We start from the raw sequence: 21,505 nt of genomic DNA on the forward strand, positions 1-21,505 counted from the left end.
CAGTCCTCGAGCAGTCTGGAGCTGAGGAACCTTCCGATTTAGCAGAAGAGGAAGCTGAGGCTCAGGGGAGGAAGTGACAGGCTCAGGGAGGTGGGGATACTGAGCCCGTTCCTCTCCCCAGCCCAGGTGGGTCAAGGGAACTGGCGTCTGCAGTCTGTCCTGAGCCTCTGGGCAGAGCGCCCAGCCTCCAGGATGCCTCTGTGGCCGCAGGTTCCTTGTAGAGTGACAGTCCCGCTCCCCTAGCTCTCTGCCCAAACCGAGCACTGGGTGGGGGGGGCCTCGATCGAACTACACTCCCACCCTCCCTCCCCTTTCCAGTCCCATGTCTGGGCAGGAGAGGGGGCTCAGAATGTCCCGTGGCTCTCAGAACCCGTGTGCCTGGGCTCTGCCTCCAGCTGTGTGGCCAAACCTGCCCCTTGATGGTCTCTGCCCAGCTCCCTCCCACGGCCCCCCAAATGCCGCTGTTTCCTCTTGCCTCGTCCCTGGGCCTTCAACCTTGTACTGCTCCCAGGGACCTGCCCTGCCTGGACCACTACCCCCCATCCTCTGCAGCTTCTCTTTGAGGCTCACCAGCCCCCCCCCCCGAGCTCTCCAATAGCCCCACAGCAGCCCCACAGCCCCTAGGCACCCCCACCAGCCCCCAGTCTCCACCGGCACCCCCTACTCCATGCCTGCGCTTCCTGCCATGGCTGGGCCTGGCCCCCACAGGACAGAACCTCCTCCGCTGTCCATCTAAAAGGCCCACAGGCTACCAAGGCTTAGCATTCCAGGGGCGTGACCTGGCATTGCCTGGAGGGGTCTGGAGGGGTCAGCTCCCTCTGGAAACTTCCAGCTGCCTTTACCATCATCTGACTTAGCAGCTACTTATCCACTGCCGAGCCTGAGTCTTCACATGGTCATTTCTTCAAATCCTCTTGAGTATGGCCCATTTCACAGATGAGAAAGTCAAGGTCACGACACACAGCAGGGCCATAGTGGAGTCAGGACTCAAACCTGACTTCCACCTGCTCAACAAGCCCTGTCACCAAAGGCCTGGGCTGGCCTCTGAGCACTGGAAACCCAGGGCGGGAGGCCTGAGGTGAGTGGGAAGAGCCTGGACCCCCCCAGCTCTGCTCTCCTGTCGTTGTCTGTGGGTTAGTGCGCCCATCCTGACCTTCCCAAGGCACTTCCTCCTCCAGAAAATGGGCTTTTCATGAGAGAGAAGGTGGCTCTCAGGCCTGGCTGCCTAGATGAGTCACTTGGGCCAGCTGGATCTGCCTATGGGTTGGGACCCTGAAACTTCTCTTACGTCCCCTGGAAGACTCCAGTGTGCACAGGGATGGCGTCAACCCCTAGGACTCAGGCAAGATAGATCGAATTGGAACCAAGCCCCTGCAGCCAGACCTCCTGGGGTCAGGTCTTACCTGACCTGTCACTGTTGGGGGGGGGGGGGGCTTGGGCCTCAATTTCCCCATCTGTAAGGAAGGACGGCTGATAGGACCCACATCCTAAGATTGATGGGAGAATTAACTGCATTCTGTATAGATCGTACTTAGCACAGAGCCTGTCGCGACAGTGTTGCAGACCCGCCCGCAGTGATTGTCACTGGCGTCGGAATCTTGATCGCGGTAACCTCTAGGGAAGGAAGGGCTTTCCTGGGAGGCCGGGCAGTGCAGTTCCCAGAAGGGCCACACGGTGGCGCCCCGGCGCAGCGCTCCGGTCGGCGCGCCTGCGGGTGGCCGAGTGGGCGGTGCCTGCCCGCCCGGTCCCGCGGGGGAACCAGAGGCCCGGAGGGGGCGGGGCCGCGGCGAGGCAAGCCCGGCCTCCTGGGGGCGGGGGCGGGGGCGGGGGCGGGCCGGGAGGGCGCAAACCCCGGCGGGCCCAGGCGCGGGTGGTTTGGAGCGTCCTCTGAGCCTTCGGGTGGAGGCGGGCAGGTGGGCGTCGCCATCCCCGTGTCACAGGTGGGGCCACCGAGGCACGGCGAGGCACGACAGCTGCGCGGGGGGGACGTTAGGGGGACTATCCCTCAGTGCCGCGATCGCTGGGTGGTTCCCCCTCACCTCTCCTGGCGGTGGGCTGGGTCTGGCGGTGGGACGCTGGCCGGCCCGGAGGGGGCAGCTTTGGCAAGAAAAGCCCAGTGGCGGGGAAGCGCACTAGGAGGACGGGCAGGGGTGCAGGGGGCTGCCTCCCGCCTGGGAGGGCTGGGGGATGCCTCTTGACTCCTCAGGGCTGAGCTGCTGTAACACTGAACACGCTCTTGGCTGAACCGAAGCCACCTCCAGTGTCCTCTGCCCCAGGACCCTGGAGGCTGGTGATGAGGGGTCCTCGGGGTGGCTTGTGGCCCAGCCTTCTTCGCTGGGGGTCGGCCTTGGGAGCCTCCCGAACTTGGGCTGGGGGTGAGAAGCTGTCCCAGCTGTGCGAGGTGGGAGGTTTTCTTCTCTGCCCTGCACCTGAGGACAGGAGTCTGGCTCTGGAGTCACCTAGTGACCCTGCTGGGCCTCAGGGGCAGCCGACGTGAGTGGGCGGAGGGCCACAATTAGCCACCCACCTGGGCAGGTTAATCCTGTGTGGTGTCCTTTATACTGGTCCAGGGTTTGGTAGGTCCAGCCCTGGTGGACCCCAGAAACAGTGTATGTGTGTATTTCCTGGGTGATCAGCGACAGGGAGGATGGCCACCTGGAGGGGAACCTCAGGGCAGGGGCAAGAGGGGGCTCAAGCCAGCGGCTCTTCCCACATTTCAGCCCCTCTGCAGGGATGTTGTTTTCCTCTGGGGCAAGAATTCTGCATCCGAAGCAGGCTTCCTGATGAGCGTGTGACGCAAAGGCGGTTCTCACCCCCCTGGGGTGGATGACCTAAATCCACATGTCTGCCCAGACCTCACCCCTGGGCTCCAGACAGCCTTGGGCATCTCTGTCTGCAAGTCTATAAATAGCCCTAGGGGGAGGGGGCAGACACTAGGGGTATTTCTGGCAAGTGGGGGAGACTTGCTACTGGAGGGCCATTTCTCTGAATCAGGGCTGGGTGGGTACAGATGGAGTGAAGGCCCTTCCTTGGCCTGGAGCTTTGGAAACATTTGTGCCTCCCAGAACACGTCCCCCTTGAACTTCCTCCTTGCTTAGGGAACCCTGTGGTCACCCTCTGGATGTTGCCTACCTTGGGTAGTCCCTGCCAGCGGGCCAGACCGAGGGCCAGCGAGGTAGAGTGGTCACCACCAGCAGGAGGCAGCCTGAGTAGCTAGGGGCGAGTCTGCAGGTCCCTGAGGGGGCACCCCAGAACCCCCTGCCTTAGGCAAGGCTCTACAGCAGCCCCCACCCTGCCATGCCCAAGTCCCAGGCCTACCCCGGAAGAGGCTCCATGTGCCTCAAGACAGGCCAGGAGGGGCGTGGGGGGCACTGGGGCCTTCCGTGCCGGAGCCTGGCCCCCAAGGTGGGATGTGGAGGGTCCCTGGGTCAGTGCTGGGCAGGCAAGGGCAAAGGACGAGCCTCCCCTCCCTGCTCCCTTTCTCTGGGCCCAGCTTCTCTGCCGGTCTCAGTTTTGGGGGGCAGCAGGGGATGACGACAGCAACTCTGGTGGGGCTCTTCTAACCCCAGCCCACGGGGAGAGCCCTTATCCAAGCCCCTTGCGTGGTCTGGGACCCCAGGTGAGGAGGAGTCCAAGGTATTAGCCACAATGACACTGACGATGCCACCAGCTCACCACTGAGCGCCCACTGCAGTCGGCCCTGAGCCCACTGTACTGTAACCCCGGCCCCGAGGGGTGGGACCTCACTCTCCCTGGGGGCCTCCCCCCTGCTGTGAGCCCTGGAGCCTGAGGAGGAGGCCAGGGCATCCCCGGCAGCCCCACGCCTCACCCCAAGTGACAGTGGCTCCTCGGCCTCCACCCAGAAGTGAGGGTGTTGCTCAAAAGACCCAGGGGCTGCCCACGCCCTCACCCTAGGGACACCGAGTGCGTCTGGACGGGCCCCTGAGCTTTTCTCCTGGCTGGGAGGCTGGGAGCCTTATCCAAGGCCTCCCAGGTGGCCTTCAGCTTAGGGGGCCTGGGCGGGGTGGGAGCCCCTGGGTGTGGGAAAGCAGCTCCCAGAGATGCACGGGAGTGGTACACACGGGTGCCCACTTGTGTCTCTCCCTCCATCGATCTCTGTGTTTCTGTGGTCTCTCTGTCACCGTGTATCCGTCTCTCCCGTGTGGGTCTCAGTGTCCACGTCTGTGTGTCTCAGGCTACATGTATTGGGGGCTGTGGGCTGTGTCCTGAGCTGTAAGGAAGTGTCTGTTTTAACCTCAGGCAGCGGACAGGCCTGGGAAGTATTGTGAGGCCCGTTGGTGCCAGGCCCTCGCAGCACAGCACAGCCTCGTCCTTCCCACGACCCCTGGGAGGCTAGATGGCCTGCCCAAGGTCACAGGCCCAGGAGGTGTGGTCCACCCAGTGTGGACATCCGCTGTCCTTCCTCAGGTCATAGCCACCAACGTCCCAGGGGAAGCTCCTTGTTCAAAAGTTTCCTCCCGGGACGCCTGGGGGGCTCAGTCGGCGGAGCCACCGACTTCGGCTCAGGTCATGATCTCACAGTCCGTGGGTTCGAGCCCCGCGCTGGGCTCTGTGCTGACAGCTCAGAGCCTGGAGCCTGCTTCAGATTGTGTCTCCTCTGCTCTTCCCCTGCTCATGCTCTGTTTCTCTCTTTCAAAAATAAATAAACATTAGAAAAAAAACTTTCCTCCCTCTGTTACGGGGGGGACCCAAGGCCCAGGAAGACCGGGTCTCCAGCAGGGAGGAGTTACTGGGGCTCCTGAGACCTAGCTGGTATCTGTGCAAATGGGGAGTGAACAGGTGCCAGCGGGCGGGGCGTGGGCCTCCTCCCTGGCCCCACCAGGCTGGGGGGCCGCTCCTGCCTTTGGTGGGGCCGGCCCTGAAGCTCCTTTCCTGGGGCACTCTCCTTTCAGCAGCAGAGATGGCTGGCTGTGCAGTGTGGGGGCAGGTGGGGCGGGGGGTGTAAGGCAGGGCCTGAAAGGGGCCCCGCTCAGAGCTGACCCCACTGATGCACAATAAATGCGCACCCCTCTTGCCCTGTTCCCCTTGAAGCAACCCGCACCCCTGCAGACTTCAGAGGCCCCACGAGCAGCCCGCCTGCGCCTCTCACCGGATCGCCCACCACTGTCCCTTCCCGCGGCGCCCCGACCACTTTGCCAGCCCTGTTTTCTGCGCTGCACCTGACCCGCCTCCTGCCTGGGCTGCCGGCTCACCCTCCAGGCGTCTGTCTGCATGACACTGCTCAGAGAGGTCCCCTTGACCCTCGTGCTTGCCCTGGCCACCCTGGCCCGCCTTTCCTGCACTCCCCCGCCCCCCTTGAACCTGTGCTCACATCTCGCTCAGGCAGTTGAACAAAGAGACAGACACTTGCTGTGAGCCCCAGGGGCCGGCCAGCACCATGCCAGGGACACAGACAGCTGGCTTCGAGGTCATAGATACAGGATGTGCTCTCGGGAGCCAGAGGGCACACCCACATGTGTACACACCCCCCACAGGCGCATACACGCTCTTACACACGTACACAAGCTCACGGGGGCACATGCATGCCCCACGTGTTTACACTCCCCTGCACGTGCACATACGTGCTCACCCAGGAATACGTGCACACTCATCCACACCCCCCTACACACACGTACGTGCTCCCATGCACAAAGGTGCACACACACGCTCACTTGTACCAACCCACACCTGTGACGCGCTTGCACATTCTCACGTGCACACACTTTCCCCACACACGTACCCACCGCCATGCACGCCTGTGTGCACCCACGCGCATTGTCACATGCGTTTGCACACGTACGCAGCGGCCCAGAGCTGCTGCAGGGACCTCGGAGCAGAGAAACCAAGTTGTTTTTTTCCCCCAACACGTGTTCCCACCATAGAAAACAACAGGAAGGTACTTGGGGCCGGGGACAGGAAGGGGAGGTGGCCTGCATACAGGAGGTCGGCTCTGGCGGCTGGACACTGGGAGGCCTGTTTGGGTGGGACCCCAGGGCGGACGCACTGACGGCTGCGGGGGGGCGGGCGGACGGCCCCTCCGAGGCTTCTGGGCCCTGGTGCTCAGCCTCTCCACAGTCTCCCATTTTGGGATGAGAAACCGAGGCGAGGGTCAGCTTGTCCCAGTGGCCGAGGGGGGCTGGCAGAGTGGCATCCAACCCAGGCCCTGTGACACTGACAGGGTGCTCCTCCCGGCCCTGGTCCTGCAGTGCACCCGGCAGTGGCCGAGGTGAGGGGTTCTGTCTGGGGCGCCAGGTGGCTTGGGGTGGGGGGGGGGCTCTTGCTGCAGCACCGCTGTATGTCCAGCGCTGGGCACACCCGTGCCACCCTGGACCGGGCAACTGGCAGTCTTGAGGGGTGCCCTGAGGTGAGTTCGCGTGTGCTTCTCTGTGGACCCAGCTCATCCCAGGGAGCCCAGAGCAGGTGCTGCAGGAGACAAGACCCGAGCGTGGCCCCATGGGACCGGGCACGCCTCGTGGGGTCCCCCTGCCCCCAGCCCGGCCCAGGGCCAAGTACATAGGAGGTGCTCGTAAATGCTCTGCTGATGTGGAAATAGAGGCACAGAGAGGGGCCAGGACCTACGCAAGGCCACACAGCAGAGCAGGTCTGACCCCGCCCGGGGTAGGGGGGGACAGCTGAGTGCTGAGTGGAGGGCTTGCAGGTGGGTTCCGGCGCCCCCCCCCCGGCCCCGCCCGCCCCTAGGAATGTCGCTGCCACCCTCGGAGATTTGGTGGCCCTGTCGCTGCTTCGTTATCTCCTATCTCCATCAGTCCTCAAACCCTGGCAGGTGAGACTCCTCCCACTTAGCAGGTGGGGAGGCCCTGAGGCCCTCTCCTCTCCTCCCCTCTCCTTGCTGACTTGCATCAGCTTCTTGCCCACACCCGCCCAAGGCACAGGGCCGCTGCCTTTCCATTCCCAGAGAGCTCTCCTGGAATCGAGTTAGGAGGGGGGAGGGAGGAGGGGAAATCCTGGGGAGGAAGGGGTGGGACTGTGAGGTTCCAGAGATAGTTCCTCTTGCTTTTTTTTTTTTTTTTTTTTTGTCTTTTCTCACGTAAAAACCTCAGGAGGGACCCAGGATGGCCCCCAGTCCTGGTTTGCCTCTGATCGAGGGCTCCCAGGGTGCAGGTAGGACTTTCAGGGCACAAGCTGGTCACCCTCGAGGGGCCCCCATAACCCCACAGTGAACTCCCTTCACTGTGTCCTCGTCCAGTGGCTGTCCAGCCCTGCTTACATCCCTCCAGTGACAGTGAGCTCACTATCAGACAGCAGGAGGTGGACAAAACCAGGGTCAGGCACTGGCCACAGTGAGGTCGGTTTGTGGAGAACACAGGGGAGCCTGGCCCACCTTCAGGGACAGCCAGACAAGGCTTCACAGGGTTGGAGATGGGGGGAGGACAGGGAATTCCTGACCAAGGGAACAGCACAGGCAAAGGCCCGGAGGCCTGGAGCCACCGTATAGGGATTGAATTCCTTTGCTATCACCTCTGACAGTTTGTGTGACTGCAGCTGTCCCCCACCCATCTCCAAAAGGCAGTTCCTTCGGAAACATGGTGGCCTGGGCTCCCCTGTCTTCACTCCCCGGGTGTCTGAGCTGGGAAAGGCATCAGTGCCTTTGTTTCTTCTTCTTCTTGAATGTTTTATTTTTAAGAGAAAGCAGAGTGGGCGAGGGGCAGAGAGAGGGGGACAGAGGATCCAAGGTGAGCTCTGTACTGAGAGCAATGAGCAGCCCAATGAGGGGTTCAAACTCAGGAACTATGAGGTCATGACCTGAGCCAAAGTCAGACGCTCAACCGACTGAGCCACCCAGGCGCCCCAAGGCCTCGGTGCCTTTGAAGAGCTGCTGGGCCTCTGAATGCTGTTTCCTGCCCCTCGCCTCTTTTGGAGGCTCATGGACCCTTAAGCACAGTGTCTGCCCCTCTTCCAAGAAGCCTCCCCTGACTTCCCTAGCCTTGGATGCCACCCCTTCCACAAACGTCAACCACCTGTCCTCGGGATCATCATCACCTCCAGCCCCTGCCGGGGACACCTGCCACCCTCCAGTCCCAGTTGAGCTTTCCTGGTCCTCTTCTGTGCACCTGCTGGTCTCTATTCCCGGAATGCCCTCTCTTCCCCTGAAAAAACCTGCTTATTCCTCAAAGGCATAACTCAAATGCCAGATCTTCCAGGAAGCCCTCCCGTATCTCTCCAATTGGGGTCGATCACCACCCTCTCTCCTTCTCTTTAAGCCACTTTACTCCTTCTAGGCCCTGCGTGCAGAACTGGGTAGACCTGGAGCCCTGGAGGGCTCAGCGACGCCCAGCCCTGGCATGATGCCTCTGGGAACTGAGCCCAGAGCCTCCCACTTGCCTCCCTGCCCTGGTCTCTGGCCCAGGCCCTTGTGGGGACCCAAGAGAGGACCACCCTGCCTCTTAGGCAAGCACACGGCAAGTGTATACTAAGTGTTTGTTGAGATGTGTTCTCCCAACCAGTATTTCCTGAGGACCCACTCTGTGCCCGACCCTGAGTCACATGGATGCCCCCAGGGATCCATCTCTACCCCCCCCAGAGCACCCCCAGCACACGTGGAGCAGCCGGCACCCCACAAGGTGCCCAAAAGTGGCTGCTCTTGGTCTGCCCAATGAAGGCAAGGGCCACGCCTTCCCGTAGGCTTGGAGACAGACAGTCAGGCTCCAGAGTCCAGCTCTGGTCACACCCCGAACCGGCCGGGTGGCCTTGGGTGGGTCGTGGCCGCTCCAGAGAGCTAAGACGACAACCACGGACTCAGTGGGGGCATCCCTCCGTCGTCTCCTCCAGTGGTCGGTCGTTAAAGCCACTCACTGGCCGGGTGGAACCATTCCCAGGGAGAGGAGGCTGTGGGCGTTCTGGGGTCTCCAGGGCTGGGGCTGGGCTCTTGGGGACTGCCCGAGCACCCAGGGGTGCAGCAGCCTCGCAGGAAACATTCCGAGGCAGCCCGGGAGAGGCCCAGGGCAGGGGAGGGCAGTGCCCAGATTTATCCACCAATCCCGCGGGCTCCTGGCTCTGGAGCGCGTTCTTATCTGCCCAGCCCAGCATGGGGGGGCGGTGGGGGCAGCCGGGCCGGCTGGGGCGGGACGCTGCCTGGGGACTGGACGCAGAGCAGGCCCGGCAGCCCCAAGCCCCACCAGGTGGGTGACAGCCACTGACGGCTCTGAGCGTCCCCGCAGGCTGGTGGCCGGCTGCCCGCCCGTCTCCTGCACCATGTCGGACGGCGAGGGCCCCTCGGCCGGTGAGTGGCAGTGCTATATTTACCCACCGCGTCTCCGGTTGCAGAGCCAAAGCTCCTGGTCGCTGAGGGCACCGGGCGCCCCCACCCCAGGCTGCAGGCAGCTGTGGGGCCGGACCCCCTTCCTCCCAGCCTGATGCCTGATGGGGGGGGGGGGCGGGGGAGGGCCGTGCTCCTGGAAGGGGAACTGGACTTTCAAAGCTAAGTTCTGCTGCACCCCCTGCCTTCCCGATGGGGCTAGAGCAGGGGGCTGTGGCCGCTGCAAACCCCTCCCGCCGCCAGCGGGGGGTGCGGAGCTCACCCCCACAGTGCGGCGGGGTCTGGACTGGGCCCCTCAGTGGGCTCGGGGTGCCATGGGCCCCCACGACCGCATGCAAACGAGTGTGTGTGAACACTGATCCGGGGTGGGGGAGCCTACAGCTGCCATCTGATTCCCCAAAGGTCTGAGACCTCCGGGAAGTTCTGAGCCCCCGGCCTGCCTGCACAAGGCACAGGACCCCGCGGGTCCCCAAATCCTCTAGGTTGGAAACGGCCAGGGACGCAAAGGCAGAGGGGTGCTCGGATACTGGGGTCTGCTCACGTGCCCCTGCCCTCCCCGGGGCAAGGGGTCTGGTGGGCACTGGCTGCCTGTGCCCCTGCCTGGCCACCCTTGGCTCCTTCCAGTTGAAGACGAGCTCTGGGGTGGACATCTCTGAGGCTCAGAGCCCGTAAGTGAAAAAAGGGACAGTGGTAATAGTTCCTCACCCACAGGTGGTTGGGAAGGTTCACTGTGCCGGCGGGCGAAAGCCTATCTGTTGGTGCCGGGTGTGCAGTGAGGACTTGGTGGTGGCTTCGTGGAAGCAGCAGGTGGAGGGTCCTGGGCAGGAGCCCAGAGGCTCAGGAGCCTGTGTATCCCGGTCCGGCCCCTCCAGCTGCGGCTTGTTGCCTAAGACACGGCACGGCAGTGGCCCGTGGATCCCTTATCTGCCAAGCACCGCCGTGGAGAATCCTGGGCACGTCTGGCTGTCCTGGGGTCCTGGGGTAGATTATGAGTGACGGCAGTGTGCCCCCTCCCCTCCCCCGCATGGTGTCTGAGGGACCATCAGGGCGCCTGGACCTGGCCAAGTCGGAATTGGAACTCTGCGTGTGTGTGTGTGTTGGGGAGGGGGCACTGACAAAAATGGCCTGACCTCACCCTCTTCCGCCAGGCGTCAGTGGTGCTGGCTGCCAGGAATTGTCCGCCGAGGAGCCAGTATGGGGGGGGCGGGGGGCGGGGGATGTGTGCAGCAGACAGGCCCTTTCTGGCTGGCTCTGCCCACACCTGACACGAACCCGGAATAGCTCTCTCCCTCCACCAGGGACACGGCCCTGCTTTTAGCAGCTTGTAAAACCACCCGCATGTAGATGGGTATTTCAGGAAGGGCCAGAACAATATTTAGCCCAACAGGGCGATGGAATGGGAGCCATGTGTGTGTGTGTGTGTGTGTGTGTGTGTCCAGGAGGCTGGGAGGAGACACGGCCTTTACTGCCCCTTGGCTGTGTAGGAGACGGTCAGCTGGGTTGGGGGGCGGCAGGTACCACCGTGGCTCTGCCCACCCTCGCTGGGAAGGTCACCTCTGGCAAGCTCAGGACTTGGCCTCCTGCCTGTAAAATACCGTGGGATGCTTTCGGGTCTCTGCCGGGTTGGACTCTCAGTGCAATCTGGTTGGCAGGAGTAAAGACAGCACCTGGGGGCAAGGGTGCGTGTTTGTTTACTGGGGGGGGGGGTCTCCTAGAACGTGTCGTCTAAAGTACCAGACTTTCGGGGCGCCTGGGTGGCGCAGTCGGTTAAGCGTCCGACTTCAGCCAGGTCACGATCTCGCGGTCCGTGAGTTCGAGCCCCGCGTCAGGCTCTGGGCTGATGGCTCAGAGCCTGGAGCCTGTTTCAGATTCTGTGTCTCCCTCTCTCTCTGCCCCTGTTCATGCTCTGTCTCTCTCTGTCCCCAAAATAAATAAAACGTTGAAAAAAAAAATTAAAAAAAAAAAAAAGTACCAGACTTTCTAGGATGCCAACCCCGTGGCAGTGAATGGGTCCGGGAGACAGCTGTGAAATATTTCTACTTATTTGCACAAACGAATCCCCGGGCCTGGGAAAGTTCTCCGCTCTCCACCCACGACCTGTGTGACCTGTGTGACCTTGGGCAGATTATTCCGGATCACTGTGCTTCAGTTTCCTCATCTGTTAACAATGATAGGACATTAGCTCCTTAAGTTCCAACGAGGGGTAAGTGACTGGAGGCCTGTAACGCACTTAACATAACACCAGGCTTACTGTTAACAGGTGTAGCTGTTGTAACTACCATTCAACCAATAAATGAGCTGCAGCCAAAGAGGAAAATGAAAGGAACACGGGGTCTGCTGTGTCTTGTGTCCTGGCCACTTTGGAGACATTGTTCGATCCCTGGAGGGGCATGCATGAACCCCACTGTATAGCTGGGGGAACTGAAGCTCAGAGAGGCAAACAGACTTGTCCAAGTTTGCCCCGTTGGTAAATTACGGTAGAGTCGGGATTCACACCCAGACCAAGAGCCCCATCCAGGAAATCCCACCCTGCTCGCCCAAGGGTGGGGGCTGGGGGTCTTGTAGGCCATCTGCGCTCTCATCTGAACAGCAGCCCTTCCCACTTTGGAGATGGCTAGCCAGTTCTGCATTGTCTCCAATAATTTGGAGCCTGTTGAAAAAAAAAAAAATGTGGTGCCTTGTCACCGTGTCAGGAAAACTTCACAGATCAGGAGCACAGTGGCAGGCAGTCGGCTCCTGGGTTCATGGCCCTGTGCCTGGACAGGGGAGCCTGGAGGCTAAGGTTACCAGGAGTCAACACTGTATTTATAGCAGGAACCCGCCTGCACCGGGAGCTGCCAGCCTGCACAGCACGTCCAGGGAAGGTACTTCCCGTACAGTTGTCTGGATTCTAGGCCTGGCTCTGCAGGGCACGGATGGGCCACTTCCCCGCGGAGACTCCGTTTCCTCGTCTGCAAAATGGGGCCCTACCGTGTCCCTCTGGGGGGCTGGACAGAGGGGCCGGAAGGTGCTGGCTCCACACATCCTGGGTCTGTTGATTGTCTCTTCCTGCCTTTGACCTCGTGGTCTGTCCCCTCCCCTCTCGGCAGAACTCTGCAGGAAGAGAATGCAGCCTCTGTGCTGTCAGTCCCCACATGTTTGGGAAAGTTTCCAGCAAAGCAGTTTTACAGTTCCAAGCACCAAAGAATAGGCCCTTGTATTCTCAGAGGAGCACTGAATGCGAGTGCATGGGAGCCCAGGGTTCGAATCCCTGCTTTACCACTCCCAGGGTCTGTGGCCTTGAGTGAGTCACTTAGCCTCTCTGAGCCTCAGTGGTGAGTCTCCTCACTGCTTTGGAGGGTGTGTGTGGGGGGAGGATGGACACCCCTAACCCAATTAAGTGCTCAGCCAACAGAGGGACTCTCTTTCTCCTGCTGTGCAACCTCCCACTGATGCCGTGCCCCCTCTGGGCCCCAGCCTCCCTGTGTTTGTGCGGTGAGCAGCAGACAGGCCCCCTGTCTTTATCACCTCCCTCAGAGCTCTGCGGGTCCTGGAGCTGTTCCAAGTGATTCAGCCGGGTTGGCGGGGGGAGGGGGGGTGCGCAGCCGACAGCATCTCTCTGGGGTCCCCCAAAGGATCCCCAAGTATCTCTCTTTGCCCGGAAACAAGAAGGTTTTTCTGAGGGTGCAGGGCCTGACATTGGAGTGGGCCACCTGTATCTCACTCAGTTCCTCCCGGTGCCCCCAGAGCCCAGAGAGAGCCCCACTTCCCTGTCCCTCCTTGTCCTGGCCTGGGTTTTACCAACCGACCTCAGGACCTGGGCCTGTGTCTACAAGATTAAAGCAAAACATTTTCATTGTTCAGGACCTACTCTTGGAGAGGAAGTATCTTCCCCCAGGAGAGGTGGCAGGCGTGGTCCCTGGGCCTTGTCAGCTCTCTAGGTGGCTCCCCTCCTGTGATGAGGGCTTCCCCCTTTCTAGGCAAGTAATGGGGTTCGGGTTTCGTCTCTTGGGCAATAGGGAGTCAGTGAGAACTCTAGCCAGGAGGGTACCCGGATTGCTTCCATGTGTGGGGTGGAGGGACTAGAGAATCTAGAGGTCAAGAGGCCCAGGAGGAGGCTGGCAAGATGGTCCTGAGGGGAGAGGGTGAGGCTGATTCAGGAGGGGAAGGGCAGGGGGACCGGGGGGGCCTGGCAACTGTGGAGTGTGGGAGCGGGGAGGCTGCAGGGAGGCCATGGTCTGTGCTGGTGCCCCCATCGGGAAGGTCCACAGGACAGATGCTCGTCTCCAGGGGTTCGGGGGTGACCTGGCAGAGTCCCAGGGTTGGTCTGTAAAAACACATGGGCGGGGGGCACCTGGGGGGCTCAGTCAGTTAAGTGTCCGACTTCGGCCCAGGTCATGATCTCGCGGTTCATGAGTTTGAACCCGGCTTTGGATTCTCTGCTGTCAGCGTGGAGCCTGCTTTGGATCCTCTGTCCCCCCCTCTCTCTGCCCCTTCCCTGCTTGCTCTCTCTCTCTTTCTCATCTGGCCTCAGTGCAGCTCTGCCTCCTCCGGGGCCCCTCCCCTGACTCTGCGGTTCCTTGGGGGCCCTGCACCCTTGGAGCGCCCACCCCCGACCGTCTGGTTGAACGGCTCCGGCCTGGACAAGTTGGGTGTCGGGGGATAGATATGTCTGGGTGGCGTTCGTTGCTGTGTGACCCGTAACAAGCCTCCTTTCCTTTTTGGCCTCCGAGGAGCCTACAGGTGACGTGGCCCTGCCCACGTGTCCTGTGTCCCAACAGGAGGCAGGGCTCAGGCCCCAGCTCTGCACCGGCCCTCATCGGGCCCGAGCCCCTCTGAGCAGCAAACGAGTAAACTGGCTTGAGAGCTGTAGGCACTGGGTCGTCCACTCCCCGTTGGCTTGTTTCCATTGTGTAAGGGGTGGCCTAAGGCCATACTTAGGTCTTGGGTCACATTCCAGAGGGGAAACCTGAGGGGGGTAGGTGGGCTCTCTTCCATTCTTAAGAGGAACCTTACGCCTGAGGGGGCTTGCTGTGGTCCGACCCTCTCAGCATTGTCCCAGAATAGGTGTTTTTCCCCACCCAGGGACCCCAGGACCAAATCTTTCCCTCTCTGCCTACTGAATCCTAGTCTCCTATCATCATACCCTTCGGGGGGGCCTTAACGCTTATGACAAGAATATACAGGTTACAAGCTGTTGGGAATTCAACTTGGAAATGCAAGTTACCATGTCTGTTCTTTTAAGGGATTGGGTTCATTCTAAACAGGTTTTTTTTTTTTTAATTTTTTTTTTTCAACGTTTATTTATTTTTGGGACAGAGAGAGACAGAGCATGAACGGGGGAGGGTCAGAGAGAGAGGGAGACACAGAATCGGAAGCAGGCTCCAGGCTCTGAGCCATCAGCCCAGAGCCCGACGCGGGGCTCAAACTCACGGACCGCGAGATCGTGACCTGGCTGAAGTCGGACGCTTAACCGACTGCGCCACCCAGGCGCCCCGGTTTTTTTTTTTTTTAAATGTTTGTTTATTTTTGAGAGAGGGAGACACAGAGTGCAAGTGGGGGAGGGGGAAGGAGAGAGGGAGACACAGAATCCGAAGCAGGCTCCAGGCTCCGAGCTGTCATCACAGAGCCAGACACGGGGCTCGAACCCACGAACTGTGAGATCACGCCCTGAGCCGAAGTCAGACGCTTAACCGACTGAGCCACCCAGGGTTCATTCTAATTGAGCGTTCTTGAGAGAGCAAGAGGGATTTTTTTTAAAAACTTCATTATGCGTTTAAAATAAAACGAAGCTGCTGGTGTTTGCAACGACTTGACTGTATTTTCTCGAATCTATGCAGTCAGAATAAAATACGAAAGTTGGTGGCTGAGACGGGTGAAAGATAGACATCGTCATCCACAGCTGCCGATTTCAAATCTTTATATTCATCAAAACAGGACCTTTGTTTTTTACCGACTGTGTCACTCAGGATGGGTCCAGTATGCTCTGGAAAAGAACAAATCTCAGTGGCTTAAGGCAACAAAGGTGTACTTCTGGCTCATGCAAAGTCCTTTGCGGATCTGGGTAACTCTCAGGGTGGGTGACCTAGGCGGTGGCTCAGCCGAATGCCTCCATAGGGACCCATGTTGCCCCCGTTATGAAGCAGGCAAAAAGAGAGACAGAGACGCCACACGGACGATTAAATGCTCCCATGCAAAAGTGGCCCCTGCTGCCACTGTTGGAATTTACTGGCTCAAGCAAGTCACGTGACCACACCTAATGGCAAGAGGGCGGAGTACGGCCCTCCACTCGTGAACCACTGTATCTGCCCCCCATTGACTTTTGTTCCCAGTTGACTGAAAAAAAAAAAAAAGTCATCTATTTTTATTATGAAATGTTCGGAGCGTACCGTCTGAGCTGTGGTCTGGAAGCATCTGAAATGCAGATTATGAGTCGTTCCAACATGCAGATCACAAAGCAAGGGGCAAGATTTTTCAAAACCTGTTCTTTCCCACAGAGTTAAATTTGCATTTAAAAGCATAAACACACATTTCTGAAAAATTTGGCCACACCACCAGCAAGGAAAGGCGTAACCGAGAGGAACATGAGCTGCTAATTGCCAAAAAGCTGTAGTGATTTATTATTTGCTAAGGTGCCAAAGAGGGGGTTAGGGCTGGATAGCTCCTGAGGCCGTCTAATCAACAAACTCAACGGATAAAGAGATGAGGTCTGAGATTAGAAAGAAATGATTACAGAGGGGCGCCTGGGTGGCTCAGTCAGTTAAGCGACCGACTCTTGATTTGGGCTCAGGTCATGATCTCATAGTTTGTGAGTTCGAGCCCCACGCCGTGGTGATGGTACGGAGCCTGCTTGGGATTCTCTCTCTCCCTCTCTCTGTCTCTGCCCCTCCAGTGCTCACACGCTCTCTCTCTCTCAAAATAGATAAAATAAACTTAAAAAAATTCTTTTTAAAAAGAAACGATCATAGAAACGTATTGGAAAGTAAACTATGAGTCTGTGCTTCATCTCTCTGACACAGACACTGTTTCCTTGATCCCACGACACCGCCACACAAAGGCTGTGCAGCCAGTTTAGCAAGAGGCTTCCCACTGGACTTGTAATAACAAATAACGACTTTAAGTACGAATTTGCAGCCTACGGAGGGCCATGGCCGCGAACGCCGTACGTCGTTTTGTGTAATGAGGTGAGAGCTGGTTTTAAAAGATCGTTTGCAAAGGCTGGAGGTTGTCTCTAAGCCCTTCTAGAAGAGGCGAGGGTGTCAGTCGAATGGCTAGAATAAAGCCGGAATGTGGGTTGGGGTCGGTGGAGTCCGTGCTGGGGATCAGATGCCCCTGCAGCCCTGGACCCCACGTTCCAACCTCGAAGCCAAACTGTCTGGAGAACTCTCTACCTAGTATAAACACACCCTCTAGAGTTCCCGCCTCATTTGTTTCAGGCGGAAAAACATGTCAAAGCCCTGGCACACTTGCGGAAGACAGAAGACATCCTTCTTAGTGCTCCTCTCTGGAGGAGCCCGCGGTCTCAGTGGACCACCTGACTTCGGCGTGTGCGTGGGTCCCGCCGCGTGAGGGAAGGGCTGGGGCCTCGGCCCGGGGAGGCCCCTGGGGGGCAGCTGACCGGAGGAGTTGTGCGCAGGTCCCCCGGAGCCCTACAGGGAGGCAAAAAGGGACTGGCCGGTGATACACAGGCTGCGGGCTCCACGCAGGGCCCTGGGGGCCCACTGGGCACCGTTCCTTTTGGTTGGGGGGGCGACGGCTTTATTGAGATGTAATTCACGTATCACTCAGTGCACCCACCTCAAGGGTACAAGTCAGGGCATTTTGGTCTATTCACCGAGTTGTGCAACTATCCTCACAGTGAGTTTTAGAACTTTTTAATCGCCTTGAAAAGAAATCCCTGCCCATTAACCGCCCTTCTCAGCCCCTGGCGGCCACTATTCTTTCTGTCTCTGTGGATTTCCCCGTTCTGGACATTTCCTATAAATGGAACCACACAATACGTGGCCTTTGGTGACTGTCTCCTTTCGCTTCACATAACTTTTTTTTTTTTGATGTTTATTTTTGAGAGAGAGAGAGAGAGAGAGAGAATGAGTGGGGGAGAGGCAGAGAGAGAGGGAGACAGAATCCAAAGCAGGCTCCAGGCTCTGAGCCATCAGCACAGAACCCGGTGCGGGGCTTGAACCCATGAACCGCGAGATCGTGACCTGAGCTGAAGTCAGACGCTCAACGGACTGAGCCACCCGGGCGCCCCCTCGTGACGTTTTTAGGTCCCTCCACATTGTGGTCTTAGTGCTTCATTCCTCTTGCGGGCAAATACTCTCCCCTTGTACGGGGAGACCACGTGTTATTTAACCAGCCATCAGCCTAAATGATGGACATTTAGGTTGTTCCTCCTTTTCGGCGATCATGACCAACACGGCTACAGACACTAGTGCCCGACTTCCTGTGTGAACCGATGTTTTCGTGGCTCTTGGGCGGCCACCTCGAGGTGACGTTGCTGGAGCCCAGGGTGGCTCCACGTTGAGCCGAGGAGCCCCCGGACGGCTTCCCACAGTGGCTGCACCAGTGCACGCCCCTGCAGCAGAGCAGGAGCGTTCCTGTTCTCCACATCCTTGCCACACCTGCTGTGGTCCCCTTGCCTCCAGCCATCCTAGTGGGTGTGAAGGGATCTCACTGTGGTTTTGACTTGCCTTTCCCTTGTCACTAATGGCGTTGTCTCTCTGTGTCCTCATTGGCACCACCTCTCGCCTCGGAGACCTTAAGCCTCAAGATCTTCATCTGTAAAATGGTGACAGCCACAGAGCCTGCCTCACAGGCAGTGGTGAGGGTTCAGTGAGATAGTTTGAGGGTCTTGGCGCGGAGGGGCTGCCCAGCACGTGTTTCCTCTGAGGGCTGGCGTGAGGGAGGGGACTCGGAGGAAGCTGGAAACCTGGAGGTTTCTGCAAATCCCAAGCCCATTTAGAAAAGGACAGGCCTCATCAGAGAACGTGCTGGCTGACACTGGCCGGGCCCTGGGGGAGTCCTTCCCCAGCTGCTGGGCTGGGCAGGCCACGTGACCCGGCCGCGTCCGCACAAACCCCGGGGAGAGGCAGATGAGGCAGGGGTCCGGCCCGCACGCTCCGGGAAGATAAGCCTGGCCCGACATTCGGGTTTCTGGTGAGAGACACCTGCACGTTGTTCTTATCGTAAGTTATCGGGCCTCCTCCTTTTGACTACGCTCGAGGCTGGTCACGTTGCCCTTCCTGGACTCGCAAGCTTCCGTCTGTCAATGGAGAGCTCTGGAAATAGGCCAGGAGCATCCTCCCGTGAGCTTGGGCGGGAGCCTGGGGCCTGGCCGAGGTGCCGACGGTCAGGCTGATTGTGTAGCTGGGAACCTGAGCCGGGAGCCGAGCCAGGAGCCGGGCAGGAGGCGAGGGAACACGATCAGGTCATCACGAGTGGAAAACAAATCCACCTCCAGATAAGGCTCATCGGGCTGCCCCGCAGGGAAGCTTGCATGGTCTCTCTGGAGCCCAGCGGGAGAAACGCAGGGAGCCCGCCCTGACGGCCCTGGATGTTCAGTTGAGCCTATCATCTGGGAGAGGTGGGTCTTTCCCCCAGGGGACCCCAGACTCTGGTGCAGGGTACGGGTGCCGCAGCGGGCGGGAATGCCAGGCTCTTCGCTCGCCCTGTCACTGTGCCCAGGGCCACTCGGGGCAGCAGGCGAGAGGCAGGCACGGGATTGTGGCTGGGGAATCAGTCAGAGAGAGGGACACGGGCCGTTGAGCTCTGCTACCTGGCGCTGTGTGACCTTTGCAAGCCAAAGAGTCTCTCTGGGCCTTTGTTTGCTCGTGTGTAAAATGCATGAGGCCGCCAAGCATGAACGAAATAGCGCGTGTGGTCAAGGGCAGGGTGGGGGGCGAGACCACGCCTTTCTCGTCTGCCGCCCATCAGGGAATGTTTGTTGAACGACTGCCGGACTGAATACCGTTGTTGCTGTTTCTCTGCGCCGAGTCACCTGGGACCACCACGTGCTGGGACCCCGAGGCGTCTCTGGGGTGTAGACTGCACCACACGGTCTGAGACAGGACGGCCGTGTACCCAGCCCCAGTGAGCCCGGCAGCTTCCGGCCATCCCCCCAAGCCCTCCTGCTCTTGCCCCGTCCGGCTGTGGCGTGTGTTCATTTCCTGGGGTATAAAACAAAGGCAATTAATTGTCGCGGGGCGCCTGGGTGACTCAGTCAGTTAAGCGTCCGGCTCTTGATTTTGGCTCAGGTCACGATCTCACGGTTGGTGAGTTCAAGCCCCGCGCGGGGCTCCGTGCTGACAGCAAGGAGCCTGCTTGGGATTCCCTCTCTCTCTCTCTCTCTCTCTCTCTCTGCTCCTCTCCTGCTCACTCTCTCTCTTTCAAAATAAACAAATAAACGTTTAAAAAAAAACCAGAAATTAATTTTCTCGCAGGTCGGGAGGCCCAAAGTCTGACGCTAGGCTCACTGCGGTGAAAGCCCAGATGTCAGCAGGGCCGTGTTCTCACTGGGGGAGAGTCCGTCCCTGGCCTCTTCCAGCTTGGGGTCGTTCTCCTTGACTTGTGGCCGCATCCTTCCCATCCCCGCCTCTGGGGCCACATGGTCTCCCTTCTGCGCCTCAGATCTCTGTCTGCTTCCCTCTTATAAGTACTCTCACTTTGGCATTTAGGACCATCTGGATAATCCAGGATAGTCCCCCCTCCCGCATCTCAGGATCCTTAATTACATCTGCGAAGACCCCCTCCCCATATATGGTAATGGTAACTTTCAAAGGATCCTGTGATTAGAGTCTGGTATCTTCAGCCCCGACACAGGATTCCCCAGAAGCTTGCGGCCTCCCAGGGCTCTGGCTGGGGACCCAGGGAGATAGTCTGAGGGTCTCAGATCCACCACCCCCCCCGCCCCCACACACAGATTTCTCCTCTCTGGGCTCTCCAGGCTTTTCCTTTGAAACAGAAAGGGAAGTTTTTGGATTCAGAAGCCCTTTTAATCTTTCTATGAAATGCAGGTACCAAGTCAGTTGTCTCCGAAAAGACTCAGGCTAAGCTGAGAGTCCTAGCAAGCCACAGCCTCAGTTCGGGGCTGTGACCTCTGTCCAGAAAGGGACAGCCACCGAGGGTCTCACAGAAGCTGGGGGTGGCCAGAGGAGACGTCACCCTGCCCAGACGCTGGTGCCCGGCCCAGAGAAGATGCCGGACAGGAATTAGTTCCCCCGCCTCCCGCCCTCCTCAGTTGCCCCGTCTGTGAAACGAACCGGTCTAGAGCAGGTGTCTCTAGAGGTGTTTCGGGTGAAGTTCTAGGGTCTGTGAAGGGGAATGAAAAAAGAAAAGAAAAGAAACTGTAAGTAATTGCTCACTTAACCGCTAATCACGTCCTGAGCACCTGCTGTTGGCCAGGCCACTGCTGGGTCCTGGGCACACAGAGGATGGCCTGTCACAGCTGGACAGAAAGACAAATTAGCAGATGGACAAGGAGAGGCCGGTGAACCGTGTGCGAGGGCTCGAGAGTTACAGGGACGGCTTCCCGGAGGAGGTGATCCCAAGCCAGGTCTTGAGGGATGAATGGGAGGTGACAAGGGAGAGAAGGGTCCTCCGGACCAGAGGGCGCATGGAAGGCACCGGGGCCCAGGAGAGCACGGCCATCCAGGGCCTGGGGAAGAGCCGAGGCTCAGGTGTGCTAGAGACAGCCTTGCAGGGGGGTCTTCCTATTACCAAGTGAGTCCTGCTGCTCAGACAGCACGGGAGCAGAGGCAGGAGCAGTAGTGAGCCATCAGTCCTTCAGCAAACACGTACGGAGCAGCTGCAAAGAAGGCGTCGTCCCTTTCCTCGCGGGGCTGACACCCCAGAAACAGAACACACAACCAAACTGTGGCGATGAGGGTGAAAAGGATGGAGGGAGGACTATGACTCAGGGAAGAGAGGTGAACCCGAAGAGTGAGTCCTGGACGCATCTGGGGGAAGGTCGTTCCTGGCGGAAGGAGACAGCAGGTGCCACCACCCGGCAGTGGGAGTCCCTGGTGTTTCCAAAGAACACGAGCGGGGTCAGTTTGGGTGGGAGATGAGCTCCGAGGGGAGGGGGCAGAAAGATAGCGCGGGACCCTTGCGCGGGCTGAGAGGGGACGCTGGTTTGGGCCCTGAGTGAGACGGGAGCCATGGAGGGTTTGGAGCAGAGGAGGGACGAGATCTCACGTGGGTTTTACAAGCAAGTGGCAGCAAGGAGGGATGGTAATTCCCAGAGGTTCTGAG

General features: G+C 59.3%; 1 protein-coding gene across 1 annotated transcript in view; it reads left to right on the top strand.

Annotated features, from left to right (window-relative positions):
- Positions 1 to 9,063: 9,063 nt before the first annotated feature.
- EML1 (EMAP like 1) overlaps positions 9,064 to 21,505 on the top strand; it is a 186,430-nt gene continuing 173,988 nt past the window's right edge. Inside the window, exon 1 of the mRNA XM_043557008.1 lies at positions 9,064 to 9,241. Within this exon, the coding sequence (XP_043412943.1) occupies positions 9,214 to 9,241 (28 nt within the window). The 5' untranslated portion in view covers positions 9,064 to 9,213. The remainder of the gene's footprint in view (positions 9,242 to 21,505) is intronic.

The sequence above is a fragment of the Prionailurus bengalensis genome, chromosome B3 (genome assembly GCF_016509475.1).
Source record: "Prionailurus bengalensis isolate Pbe53 chromosome B3, Fcat_Pben_1.1_paternal_pri, whole genome shotgun sequence".
Taxonomy (NCBI): domain Eukaryota; kingdom Metazoa; phylum Chordata; class Mammalia; order Carnivora; family Felidae; genus Prionailurus; species Prionailurus bengalensis.